Here is a 13,592-nt window from a genome sequence, read left to right on the forward strand (position 1 = left end):
CATATGTAAAAAGAACTTTGAATGCCTAAAATATTATCATATGTTTAAACAAATTCTAAGAGCACGATAAAAGTACCATATGGTTAAAAAAATATAATAATAATAAGTAACTAAATAAATCTAAAAATCCAAAAAAATACCAGATATTCAAAAAAATCAAAAAGTCTAAAAAAATACTAGATGGTAAAACAAATTCCAAAAGGATGATTAAAAATACCAGCTGTTCAAAAAAGCTCTAAAACCTAATAAATATACGAGATGTTCAAACAATTCCAAAAGTACGAAAAAAAAAATACCATATGGTAAAACGAAAAATTCTAAGTGCCCAAAAAAATACAAAAGAGTAAAAAAAATATTAGATGGTAAAAAAAATTAAGAGTACAAAAAAAAATACCAAATGGTAAAAGAAAATTATGAGAGCCACATTCTTAATAAGATTATGAGTGTCAAAAAAAAAAATAATAATGAAAAAAATTCATAGAGCTCTGTAAAAATACCAAATGTTTTTGGACTTTTAAAAATTTTTTTGAACATCTAATTTTTATTTTTTTAACTCTCGGAATTTTTTTTTATCAATTGGTATATTTTTTTCATTCAAAAAATTTTTTAACCATGTGATTTTTTTTTAAGCTCTAAGAACTTTTTTGAAATATCTAGCTTTTACGATTATTTTTTACCATATGATAATTTTTTAGGCACTTGGAATTTTTTTAACCATCTAGTATTTTTTTGGACTTTTAGAATTTTTTTGAACATATTATATTTTTTTGAGCTTTAAGAAATTTTTTATTATTTCATATTTTTAGGGGCACTCAAATTTTTTTTAACCATCTAGTATTTTTTTGAATTTTCAAAATTTTTTTGAACATCTAATTTTTTATGGGCTTTTTGATTTTTTTTTCTTGATTATCTAGTATTTTTTTGGGCTTTCAGAATTGTTTTTAAATATCGAATATATTTTTAGTCTCTCAATTCTTTTTAATTGTTTGGTATTTTTTCGAAATTCTCTTCTTCTCTTTTTTTAAAAAAAAATATTTGGTATCTTTTATTGTGCACTCGAATTTTTTTTTTTTTTTACCATCTTATAATTCTTTGAGGCTTTAGATTTTTTTAGTTTTTTGAACTTTTAGATTTTTTTGAACATCTGATATTTTTTTCAAGTTCTTAATTTATTTTGAATTTTTTAAATAGAAAATCTGAAAAATAAATTAAAAAATCATAATTAGGAGTCACATGCGCAACATATAACCCCTATCTAACATTTTCCTTCGATTTTGATTGAATTAAACTAATTTTTAAGAATTTTGAAAACAATAATAATTAATTTGATAAAACTAATTTTAAAGTCCCAAAATGAAATTAGATGATTTTAGAAGATACCAATGTGCAATTATTTCTTATTATTATTATACATAGAATTGACTTCAATAATTTCACCCTTTTTGAAAACCAAAAAAAAAAAAAAAAAAGTCAACACAAATAATAATTGGATGAGTTTAATTACGTATAGATTTTTTATAACTCTTTTGGAGAATCCAATTAAATTGACAAATAGCATTTTTTTGTACAATGTATTTTCTTTTTGTAATAATAATTATGTGGTCCTATTTATTTTATTTTATTTTTGAAAGTTGTTATTATTATTATTATTATTAATGTCATATAAATACAATTGACATAAGTACAATAAATCACCATAGTTAACATATATATGAAATTATGGTCTTTAAATCGGAAAATATTTTAGCAATATTAAAATGGTTTTAATATGCTTTAAAAAAAAAAAACCATAAATGCTAGAAAGCTATTTTGTAAGCCTTAAATAATGCATTGATAAAACCAAAACAAATCAATCTAAAAGAGATTGAATTTTACATTTTTATTAATTTTATTTAATTATTCATGTAATTAAATAATTATGCTAAATAATTTTTTCTTGTTAATTTTTAATTTAATTATGTAACTAATTATTTTTGTATTAATTTTTTTAATTTAAGCTTTTTTTTTTCTTTTCTTTTCTTTTTCTTTTTCTTTTTTTTTTTTTGCTCTGTTCATCTCAAACTTTTTGCTCTTAAAATATTTTATTTTTTCAACTAAATTAAACAATATAATATATAGAGTTATAATTTGTTAAAGTACGTTTTTAATATAAAATGCAAGGAATTAATGTGCCAAATATTGAGACTGTTACTTTAATTAATAATTTAAAACTAAAATTGTAATTGTTTAAGTGGCAACCTTATCAAAATATATTTATATCTATTAATATTGTATATGTATAAATTTAATTAATATATATATATATATATATAATTTTTTTTTTTTTATGTGTAAGGCCTCAAGGTTAACCTGGCAATAGAAAGCTTAGAATTGCCTTTTACTCATCCAATCTCTAGCCCCGTAGAAAGCCCAAAAGCTGATGTACTTATACAACAAAACCATCATCAATCGGTAGTTAATTATGAAATTTTCTAGAGGATAGAGACTAGAGAGAGGTATATTGTTTGGTAGATAATACTATTATTTTCACAATGATAACGTTATCCTCTGTTGACAACAACATAAAAAGCCAATTGCTGAAATTTCTGCCACTTCCAAATTACGACCTCTGCAGTTATGCATGGCCAGGTGTTGTGTTGAACTTAATTGATGGGTCCATCAAAATTATAAGCCAGAAAATTATTTCCACCTATATAGACACACATTTTAAGATTCTCGAATATTCTTTAAAAAAATAATAAATAAACTGAGAAAATTTTATTAAATCAAACCAACATTACACAAATCACCTTGAATAAGATTAAAGAGCCAAAAGGGTCCTCCTCCATTCAAGGTTCATGATCAACCAAATTTATTGCATGATGGACTAGCTCATGAGCTATCCTATTAACTTATCGCTTAGTATAAGAGCAAGAAAAATGCAAATTCTCAACCAACCATAACTTAATTTCATCAATAAGAAAATAATTAACAGTTCACTTACAAGGTGAGCCATTAATTAAAGGTTTAAAATATAAATTTATTCTTAATTTATAATACAAGCTTTAATAATTAAATATTTTATTTGTGTTCACAAATGCAGATTTGAATTTTATGGACAGAGAACATCTATAAAATAGAAAATAATAATAATAATAATAATAACTTAATTACTTTTAAATATTAAAATTACTATTACTAATCAAATATTATAAAAAAATTGAATTCCAAAAATAATTTTACCCAAAAGTTTAACAATTTCCCAAATGGCATCGAAGGTAAACAGATATTCTTTTGGGACGTGTGTCCTAGCTAACACATGGAATAATATTAGCTATATATATTAGAATATCAGAGATTGACAATTAAAATGAGTATAAAAGTAAAAAAAAAAGTATATTATATATTATTTTATTCTTCACTCTTCGATATTCAATATTTAATTCTTTTCACTCGTCTCGAATCCAACAACTTTACCTGCAAGAAAGTACCAAAATTAAATGATAGTAACTATTCAATTTTATTTTACAAACGGCTTCATGAGATTGCAACACGTAAAAAAGGTTGTGGGTCATGACCCACTTACAGAAACAAGTTTGAGTAAAGAAAATTACAAATAATAGGTAAAGAAATTAAGAAAGGCTATTGAAACAAATTACATTTTAGAAGTAGAATGTGGAAATGTATCTTTGCCGTTTTGAGCTCTTGCACAAGTTGGATTAATATCTTCTATGTACTTGAGAAATTAAGAGGGTTAGAAAGTCCCATTTTCTGAGTGAGTCGCAGCGTTTTCATTATTAGGATATGGAATATAGATGATATTGTGACAGCGGAAGGAAAATGTCGTTCCTATTTTTTTTTTTTTTTTCAATTTATTATTATATCATCATCATCATCAACCATCAACCATCAACCATCAACCATCAACCGTCATCTTAAACATTAAATATGAGTGCATAGAAGTAGAACATGAATTAAATAAATAAGTTTGTTTGTATCATGATTATTTAATGATAAAATCCAAATAACTTCTAGTTACATGTTAATTTAAGGGTATTTGGCATCAATATCCCCTTTTCCCTGTAATTTCAATATTTTTTGCATTTTACACTTGTAATAACGAATTAATACAAACATCCTTTGAAGTTTATAAACGGTACAATATTAATCCAAAATTTTCATTTTGTAACTTTTTAATTGTTAAATATATATGCATTGCACGAAAAAAAAAAATATTTCTTGAATAAGATATAGTCAAAACAAATTTTTTTGTTCTTTCTAGCTAATTAATATAACTTAGCAATTAAAAAGTTGCTACGGAAAAAATTTATACTGATGCTACAATTATTTACCAACTTTAGAGAATGTTGATATTAATTCGATATTATATGAAGTAAAATGTAAATATGATAAACTTACAAGGGCGGGTATTAGTGCCCAAATCCCTCAATTTAATGGTATGGGATCTTTTCTTCCAGTGGAGCCCTCTAAACAATCAAGTTACACTTAAATGCTACACCTCATTTATCAAAAAAAGATAGTACATCTCATTAACTCATCCGTCTACCCCCATCACTGCTTGTCCACCACATTACCTTTTATATGTGTGTGTGTGTGTAAATGTGTGAAAGATAAAGAGAGATAGAGAGAGTGCTTCTTGAGCTCCAGCAATGGCGGATCACCATGTTTTGCAAGTAGGTGTCTTGTTTCTCTTCTCTATCTTCATGTTTTCAGATGCTGGAAGGGTTCCAGGGATATATGTATTCGGAGACTCTCTAGTAGATGTGGGAAACAACAATTACCTAAAATTTTCCTTTGCCAAAGCAAATTTTCCTCACAATGGAATAGACTTTCCCACCGGAAAACCAACTGGGAGGTTTGGAAATGGCAAGAATGCTGCTGATCTTCTTGGTAAGTAATTGCTTCAATCTCTTCTTGAACATTTAGTCTACCTTTTTATAAGCTGAAGTACTTATAGCTAGGATCCTCTTATACAGTATTAGCTAGCTAGGCTGATCCAAATAAAGTCCAAAAAAGTAACTATATATTTGGTCATATATTTATACCAAAGTTCTTTGTCTTTACTTTCCCTCTTGCCAAACAGTAACTATGATCATAACATATTTATGCTTACAATCTCTCTTTCATGCCCCTACAAATTATGAAAAAAAAAAACTCTATTTCCTATGTAATTGTATTTTGGATTTGCTATATATGCTACTCAAAATAAAAATTGAAGTTAGAGTTTACTAATATAACCTTAAGGTCCATGAATATTGGCTAATTATATGTTGGCAATAATTCTAAGTGTTTAGTTTACCAAAAATATAATAATAATTGCAAGTACTGTTTCTAAATATAATTCAAAAAGTTCATAGATGAATAAAATGACTGTATACATTTTTTATTTTTATTTTTCAAATATAGTATTTTTAGTGTTATTCATATCATCACCAAAAAAATGTCGACTGTCAATCAACGTTAAAACATATATAAACTTAACTGAGTCTAAAAAGGGAATGGCAAAGTTGGCAACAGTGTATATATATATATATATATATCAGACTTTATGTGATTGATTCAATCAAATTTAATAATAGTTCCAGGTCTGAACGTATAATTATATGCTATTGGGTAGTCGACATCCAAAGAGATAAATACCCAAAAACAATTGGTTGGTAGATAGATTTAATAGATATACTTATTTAGTAATGAGCATTTATAGTGTACAGAGAGGTTTTACAAACCAACTGGTAGATGAAACTTGAAAGAGTCCAAGTAAGTCCTTTTTCGCTCTAAAGAGTTTTTATTTTTTTTAATACCCTTCTAAAGCTGTTGCGATTAATTGGATGGATTTTGAGCAGCTGAGAGTGTGGGTTTACCAACTGCACCACCATTTCTATCCCTGGTTTCGAAGAAAAACCATGCCCAATTCCAAACAGGTGTTAACTTTGGTTCTGGAGCATCTGGAATCATTAGCCAGGAAAATAATATCATTCAAAAGGTTTGTAATTCATCAAACAAAGCAGTGTTTCTCAATGCAATCTAATTTAAGTAAGGATGCTAAGTTGAGGACATTGTGAGAATGTACATCCCTGCAAAATGTTACTGTTTGAAAATTTGCTTCTACAACATATTGCGAGATGTATATTATTATAATATCATTAACTTAATATCCTCACCAGAACCTAACTGGCATATATGGAAAACATATATATATATATATATATATAGTTTTATTATAATGAACAATGTTGTACATTTTATTATCTAATTACATGTAATTTTAATAAAATAAAAAATAAATTATATGTAATTGAACACTAGACTATGTTGTGTAACATTGCCCATGTAGTAAGACTATATATAATATATATATATATATCATAACATATAATTTTAATGAAAATGAAAATGTAGAAATTTTCAATAAACAGATACTTTAGTCCAAATTAACATTAATCTATTTGTTTAATTTTGGTTCAGCTCCAGTCAATATCTTTGCCAAAACAAGTAGACTTCTTTTTATCAGTAAATTCAGACCTGAAGAAAAAGCTTGGGGCCATTGGTGCACAGAAGCATCTATCAAAATCTCTGTTTGTCGTTGAGAGTGGAAGCAATGACATTTACAGCTACTTTGAGCCATCTGACAATTCCCAAAATAAGACAACCCCTCAGCAATATATCAACCTGATGGCTCTCACATTTAAGAAACAGATAAAGGTAATCAAAAACTAATATATACATATATATATATATATATATATATATATAATTAAATTTAATTTTGTTGAGGTTTGATAAAAAGTTTATATTCTAAGCGTGTTAAGACATTATTGGGCAGCGTTTATACAATGTTGGTGCAAGTAAATTTGTAATTGTTGGGATTGGATTGGTTGGATGCACACCAGCAGAGAGGAATGGGAACAAAGCGGGAAATTGCAATGAAGAAATAAATAACTTGTCTGTGAAGTACAATGGAGTTCTTATATCCATCTTGAAGGCTTTGAAATCAGAGCTCAAGAACATCAACTACTCTTACTTTGATGGTTACTCTGCCATGGACAACATCATTCGGAAACCAGCTGCATATGGTATATATATATTTACAAAATATCATTTATACTAAATTGGCTAATTAAAAAAATCGGAAAAATCGTTTATAACTATATTTGTTTGAGATGTGCAGGATTCACAGAGGTTAAAGCTGCTTGTTGTGGGTTGGGGAATCTAAATGCTGATGCACCATGTCTGCCATTTTCAACATATTGCTCAAACAGAAGCAACCATCTGTTCTGGGATCGAAGCCATCCAACAGAGGCAGCTCATAGAATCTTTGTGGATTACATTTTTGACGGACCTTCACTTTATACATTCCCATTGAATGTTAGGAAGCTAATTGCCATTTAAGCCTCAGGAACATATATCTTCTAGTTAATTTCTTTTGTTTCTCTCAAGTATATCATTTCCTTTTCTTGCTGGTTCATGTCATGTATAAGTACTTAGATATTTAAATAAATAATTAATAGATTAGCTTCCTCAAATCCAATTTTAATGCAAGAGTTTGAGGATTTAAGAAAGAATTAAAAATGAATTTCAATGCAACTTATACTGCAACTCAAGTTAACATGGCCCACGATCCTATTTCATGCGGGGTTAATAATGAGTACACTAATATTTCAGATTGTGAGCAAATGTAGACGGTTAATATTTTAGGATGAAACCTTAAGCCTCCATGAGTGATGTCGGAATTATGTATTAGATCGAGATAGAACTACAACGATGAATCTAAATGTGGTGTGAAATTTTCTATGATCAGCAACCAAATAATCAGGCCATGTGAAAACTTTCTGAGAGCCAAGATATATAGAGGAGGCCATACACAGTGAATTATGTAACACAAAAAAAGAATATATGTGAACGTGGAGACTGTTTTTAGTATTTGCGGTACTATTAACAGTGTGAAAATTAGAGCAGTCAACGGTCAACGGATTTTTATTTAGAATTAAGTTACATATATATGACAATAACCAAACACCATTGAAGACTAATTCCCATCAGAATTTGAGATACTGCCAATGTTTTTAGTAACTGTGCATGCGTTGTGTATTCAATCCAAAAACTTGTTTGATACTTTCCCATTTCTTTGAATTCTCTTTCATTTTGTCTGCCGACCTCTGCGTTTAGTCTACTAAAACATTCACTTCTATTTATAATTTTATCTTGTATAAAAGAATTTGAGTTTATTAGAAACCACATCATTTTCACTAAAGAAAATATTATTAACTCTCGGATCTGATCTATTCCCATAATTGTTTCAGTATTAATTTGCATATCCATTTATAAATTTAAATTTTATAGTCTAAATCATAGACTCATCGATCTATGTGATAAATTAAATTATTAGTAATCTCAGATTTGTACGTATCTCTTTATATATATATATATATATATATTGAACAAAATTCTCCCCCATCCTCCACTCCATCTGCATTTTCCATGGAAATTCTGAGGCGTTTATATTAAACAGAATTGATTTTAATTGGTCCAGAATAGATAACAAAAAAAAGCATAAAATAGTTATGACTACGAAAGATTTGAAATATTTGGTCCAGGTGTTGGGATTTGAATTTCGACAGAGTAATAATAAAAATAAACCAAAGCATCAAAGAAATTATTTAACAAAGACAACATGTGAAGGATGATTCTTTGCTGTCTGACGTGGAACAAATACCCTTTTAACACGACATTGATTGAAGGGACTTGACTGATCATTTTGATGATGCACCCAAAATTTTCAAAGGGCTAACCACATGACCCTACCAAAAAAAAAATATAGTGCTTAAAAAGGCAACATGACTAACAAAATAATGGTGTAGAACTACATAGATCCAACAAAATAATGCTACTGAGATCTGTATGAAGTGATTAATTTACTATTTAAAATTGCCGACTTACAAAAAACCAAATATAAATCGAAGTCAAGAACCTTACCAAACTTTTAATATGACTTCTGATCAATTGTCCAAATTTGTAGGCCCTAGCTCTTTTCATGATTCTGCGTACCCATTGATCTAGAAGTTTAAAGATTATTACGTGTGCAAAACAACATTTGATTGGTGAGTTTTCCTGTTTTGTTCTTCATCTTCGTGAACTTTCTCTTTGTCTTTCTTTGTAAATTAATCTATATGCTCTATTTGTTTCCTTAGAAACAATTAATAAATTTTAAGTTCAGGAAGTACAAAAACAACAAACAAGAAGCATATAAGCTTTTCACCTTATAATATAATATTTTATTCTCCCATGTCCATTGTGTTTCAACCTAGGCTACCATATAAGTTATTAAATATTGAAAGCGATCCATTTTTATATTTATAGCATGGAAGCAATAATTTTTTATATGAACGTCTATATGAAGGACTTAACCGTTAATATAGTTTCTTATATTATAATAAATACTCGTAACTGTATTAAGGTGCAAATGAATTAACAATAGTAAAATATAGGGGGGAAAAAAAGCAAAAAGAAAAGGAAAACATCACCACCAGGCCACCGCCAAAAGCAATTGGTAATGGGTAGAAAATGGGACGGTGAGCATTCACCTAGAAAAAGATTAGGAAAATAATAATAAAATATATATATATATTTGGAAAATGAAAAAGGCAATAGGTAGCAGACGCTGCAGTTTCTTGCACGAACTTTGACAATTCCTATCCCACCAATTAGATAATGGCACAAACTCAATTTCTTCACAGGGGTACAATTTTAAAATCAATAATTTATATATTAACAATATTGTTAATTTATTGTATTCTGAAGAGATTTTTTAATCTTTATTATGCTTATTTATACAAGTAAGAGATTTTTTAATCTTTATTATGCTTCTTTATACAAGTGAGATGGCAATTAATTTTTTTGTTTTGTTTTTAGATGACAATTAATTTTACGTTATTATATATAATATGTTTTTCAAAGTAGTCGGAGGTCTTTTGCATTGAGTTGCCTCACTAAATGGAACTCAAAACATGATGTTTTTGGGTTCTTTTCCTAAAAAAAATAAAAAAATAAAAAAAATTAACGAATAACAAAATAGATTTCAAGTCAAATCGAAGAAATTTGCATTCAACAAGCTGCTGACTGTATACAAAACCAATGCATACAGATATATAGAAACAAACACATCATTAGGAAATCTCGGAGTCAATTTATAGTGGGGTGCATATATTTTAGCGTTTTCAGGCATTTGGTAGAGCCCACACGGCGTGTAAAATACCATATCCTTTTCACACACTTAATAATAGAATAATAGTCTATTAATTTGTTTCCTCTTATTGTATATAAGGCAAAGCCCTTCCACTCCTTCCCCACCACCCCAAAAACAATAAAATTAAAACTCTTGCACATATCAATGGCCAATTGCAAGTTTTTCTCTCTAATGGGTTTCTTCTTCTTTATCATCTTCATCATCCAGCTCTCTGAGGTCACTTTCTCAGAGGCACAGAAATTAGCTCCAGCCATATATGTGTTTGGAGACTCTTTGGTGGATGTGGGTAACAACAATTATCTCAAAATCTCTCTTTCAAAGGCAAATTTCCCTCACAATGGAATTGACTTTCCTACCAAAAAACCAACAGGAAGGTTCTCCAATGGAAAAAATGCTGCAGATTTTCTCGGTAAGCAATTAGTTTATCACAATAAACACTGTATCTCTCTGCAATATTCTCTTGCTTGTACTATTGAGAGGTTTTTGTGATGTTCTTTACAGCTCCATGGATAATTATATCCAGACAAAACTGTTCAAAACCAACCATATATGATATTCCCTCTTATCTCGTTTTGTATTTTTATAATTTCAATTTGTCATCTTTTCCATTCTCACTCTTTCTTGTTTTATTCTTTCCATGTTTCTTTGTGCAAGTTGATGTTATAAGTTTCTTTTCAATAAAACTCAGAATACCTTAAATCCCTGTCAGTCTCTTTCGAATTCCATACCGATAAAACCCAACTAATTCTATTACATACATGCAATAGATTTTTTGATTAATCTTGTTCATGTATTTTATTTTTATCTTGTAGCCCGTACAGAAATTATGTCATAAAGTATGGGAGAGTGGAGCTATAATCATAGTTCTAGAGTCCTAGTTAATTAAATGGGACGCCTTTTGTCTATTCGGTGAATGACATGCTAAAAGGCCAAAAAAGCAAAACTACCTGGCAGATGTAGCAACTGTTCTCTGATTCACTTAAAGTTGTGCAAAACCCACTTTTATTGCTAAGATTCTAAAGTTTTACTTTATACTTTTTTTCGGTTAACAAGTTTACTTTATACTTTTCTGCTAATGAAAAGTTCTACTTTGTGGTAAGGTATGTATATATATTGAAGGTATGTATGTATATATATATATATATATATTGTGTTGCATGTTATGGTTAAAAGAATAGGAGATTATAGTATTGGATAATAATATTGCTGGTAATGAAGCGAAGAAAAATATTTGACTTTCAATTGATTGTTTATTGTGTCAGCTGAGAAAGTGGGCTTACCAACTTCACCACCATATCTGTCATTTAAATCCAAGTTACACAAGAATGATGCATCTTTTGCCGATGGGGTTAGCTTTGCCTCAGGAGGAGCTGGAATTTTTAATGGCACAGATGACACTTTTGTAAGTGACGGTAAAACTCCTTTATATATATATATATATATAATTATTATATTGCATAAAAGTTAACACCAAATTGGGCTTTTGGGATTCACCCTACAAAACAAGTCAAAGGACTGACTTGGAGACGTCAGGCATAAAAAGCCCACTGGACCCAAAAAAGCATGCGGTGAGCGTGGATCGAACACGCGACCTTCAGATCTTCAGTCTGACGCTCTCCCAACTGAGCTATCCCCGCAACTTTTGCCTGTTTGTCTGTTTTGATTATATTTAACTTTTTCCAGCGTCAGTCATTACCTTTAGCAAAACAAGTGGAATACTATTCGACTGTGTTTGAAGAGCTGGTGAAGCAACTGGGATCCACCGAAGCACAGAAGCGTCTATCCAAATCTTTGTTTGTCATTGTTATTGGAAGCAACGACATCTTTGGCTACTTCGAAAACACCGATCTTCACAAGAAATATACCCTACAACAGTATGCTGATTTCATGGTTGTTACGCTTAAACAACGATTACAGGTAATAATCAAACCATTCTCATACAATTATAGAATTTATTTATTTAGTTCTTATGACTCTCTCTTTATGGCAGCAATTACATGGTTATGGTGCACGTAAATTTGTAGTAGCTGGGGTTGGGCCAATTGGTTGTTGTCCAGGAGAAAGGTACAAAAGTAAGACAGAGGAATGCAAAGAAGATACAAATGAGTTGTCTGTTAAGTACAATGAAGCCCTGAAATCCATGTTGGAGGAGCTGAAAATAGAGTTGAAAGACATCAACTACTCCTACTTTGACACTTATAGTCTTCTCTTAAATATCACTAAAAATCCAGCGTCTTATGGTAATACCAAAACAATCTCTCTCTCTTTCTCAACGTTTGTTCTAGTTTTGTCTTACAAAAATCTGACTTCTGTTTACTAATTTCTTTTAATTTAATTTTTTTTTTTTTTTTCAGGCTTTGTAGAGGTCAAAGCTGCTTGTTGCGGTCTTGGAAATCTTAATGCCGAGGCTTTTTGCGTTCCAGTTTCAAAATATTGCTCCAATAGAAGAGACCACGTTTTTTGGGATAAATACCACCCTACTGAGGCAGCCAGTAGCATTTTGGTGGATAATATTTTTGATGGTCCATCACAGTACTCATTTCCATTGAATGTGAAGCAATTAATTGCACCTTGAGCTCGTTTGATTGTCCAAATATTAGAATTGAAGAGAGGGAAAAAATAAAAATAAAAAAATGAGAATTTAATTTTTTTTTCTTTTTTTTTCAGAGGAAAGCGATAGGGCAACCTTTATGCTGTATACAGGTTAAAATTGTATACAATTTCAATGGTTAAAAAATTGTACCAAATTGATGTTTAAAATGGAAAGTGATGTAATAGCATTAAAATGATTTTATTATTTTTTTATCTATTAAATTTGTGCTAAATCATGATATTTTAATTAAAAAAATTGGAAATACATTTATGAAAAGATATATATATATATATATATATATTTCTTACAAATTTGGCATAACAAATATACCAATATGTCCACATATGAGCATTAAACAAATTAAAAAAGAAAAAAAAAATTCAATACCAATAAATATTTAAAATTTTGATGAAATATTTGTTTTTATAATTTCTATATTAAAATATACTATTCATGAGCTTAGGTTTTTTAATTTGAGTTTATTATAGTATATATTAAAAATATATATCAACATTTTTAGCAATAAATATATTATTTAAAATTTATAAAATTAAATTTTATAAATGTATACTTCTTGTTCTAAATAGCATTTCTATTTTAATTATTTGCATACCTACATTTTATAAATCAAAATATTAAATTGCTCAAAAAAATTAAAGTTGTCTTATGTTTCTAGTAGAAAATTTATATAATATTATATTATTTTAATATATGTGTAATATTAATATGAGATTTATTTTCTTTGGCCTCTCAGAA

General features: G+C 28.6%; 2 protein-coding genes and 1 non-coding gene across 3 annotated transcripts; 2 read left to right on the top strand and 1 right to left on the bottom strand.

Annotated features, from left to right (window-relative positions):
* Window positions 1–4,581: 4,581 nt before the first annotated feature.
* On the top strand, window positions 4,582–7,523 carry LOC107432861 (GDSL esterase/lipase At5g55050). Its single transcript, XM_048470487.2, has 5 exons — window positions 4,582–4,890; window positions 5,844–5,983; window positions 6,466–6,702; window positions 6,824–7,073; window positions 7,169–7,523. Exons 1-5 carry the CDS (start codon window positions 4,650–4,652, stop codon window positions 7,387–7,389), a joined length of 1,089 nt encoding a protein of 362 aa, XP_048326444.2. The 5' UTR covers window positions 4,582–4,649; the 3' UTR covers window positions 7,390–7,523.
* Window positions 7,524–10,329: 2,806 nt separating this feature from the next.
* LOC107432872 (GDSL esterase/lipase At5g55050) lies at window positions 10,330–13,040 on the top strand. The gene is made up of 5 exons (XM_048475315.2): window positions 10,330–10,652; window positions 11,506–11,645; window positions 11,927–12,160; window positions 12,234–12,483; window positions 12,598–13,040. The coding sequence occupies exons 1-5, from the start codon at window positions 10,388–10,390 to the stop codon at window positions 12,816–12,818; spliced, it is 1,110 nt and encodes a 369-aa protein (XP_048331272.2). The 5' UTR covers window positions 10,330–10,387; the 3' UTR covers window positions 12,819–13,040.
* Window positions 11,808–11,880, bottom strand: TRNAF-GAA (transfer RNA phenylalanine (anticodon GAA)). Its single transcript has one exon. It is a non-coding gene; the product is annotated as a tRNA-Phe (tRNA).
* Window positions 13,041–13,592: the final 552 nt, after the last annotated feature.

This window comes from Ziziphus jujuba, chromosome 1, assembly GCF_031755915.1.
Source record: "Ziziphus jujuba cultivar Dongzao chromosome 1, ASM3175591v1".
NCBI classification, from domain to species: domain Eukaryota; kingdom Viridiplantae; phylum Streptophyta; class Magnoliopsida; order Rosales; family Rhamnaceae; genus Ziziphus; species Ziziphus jujuba.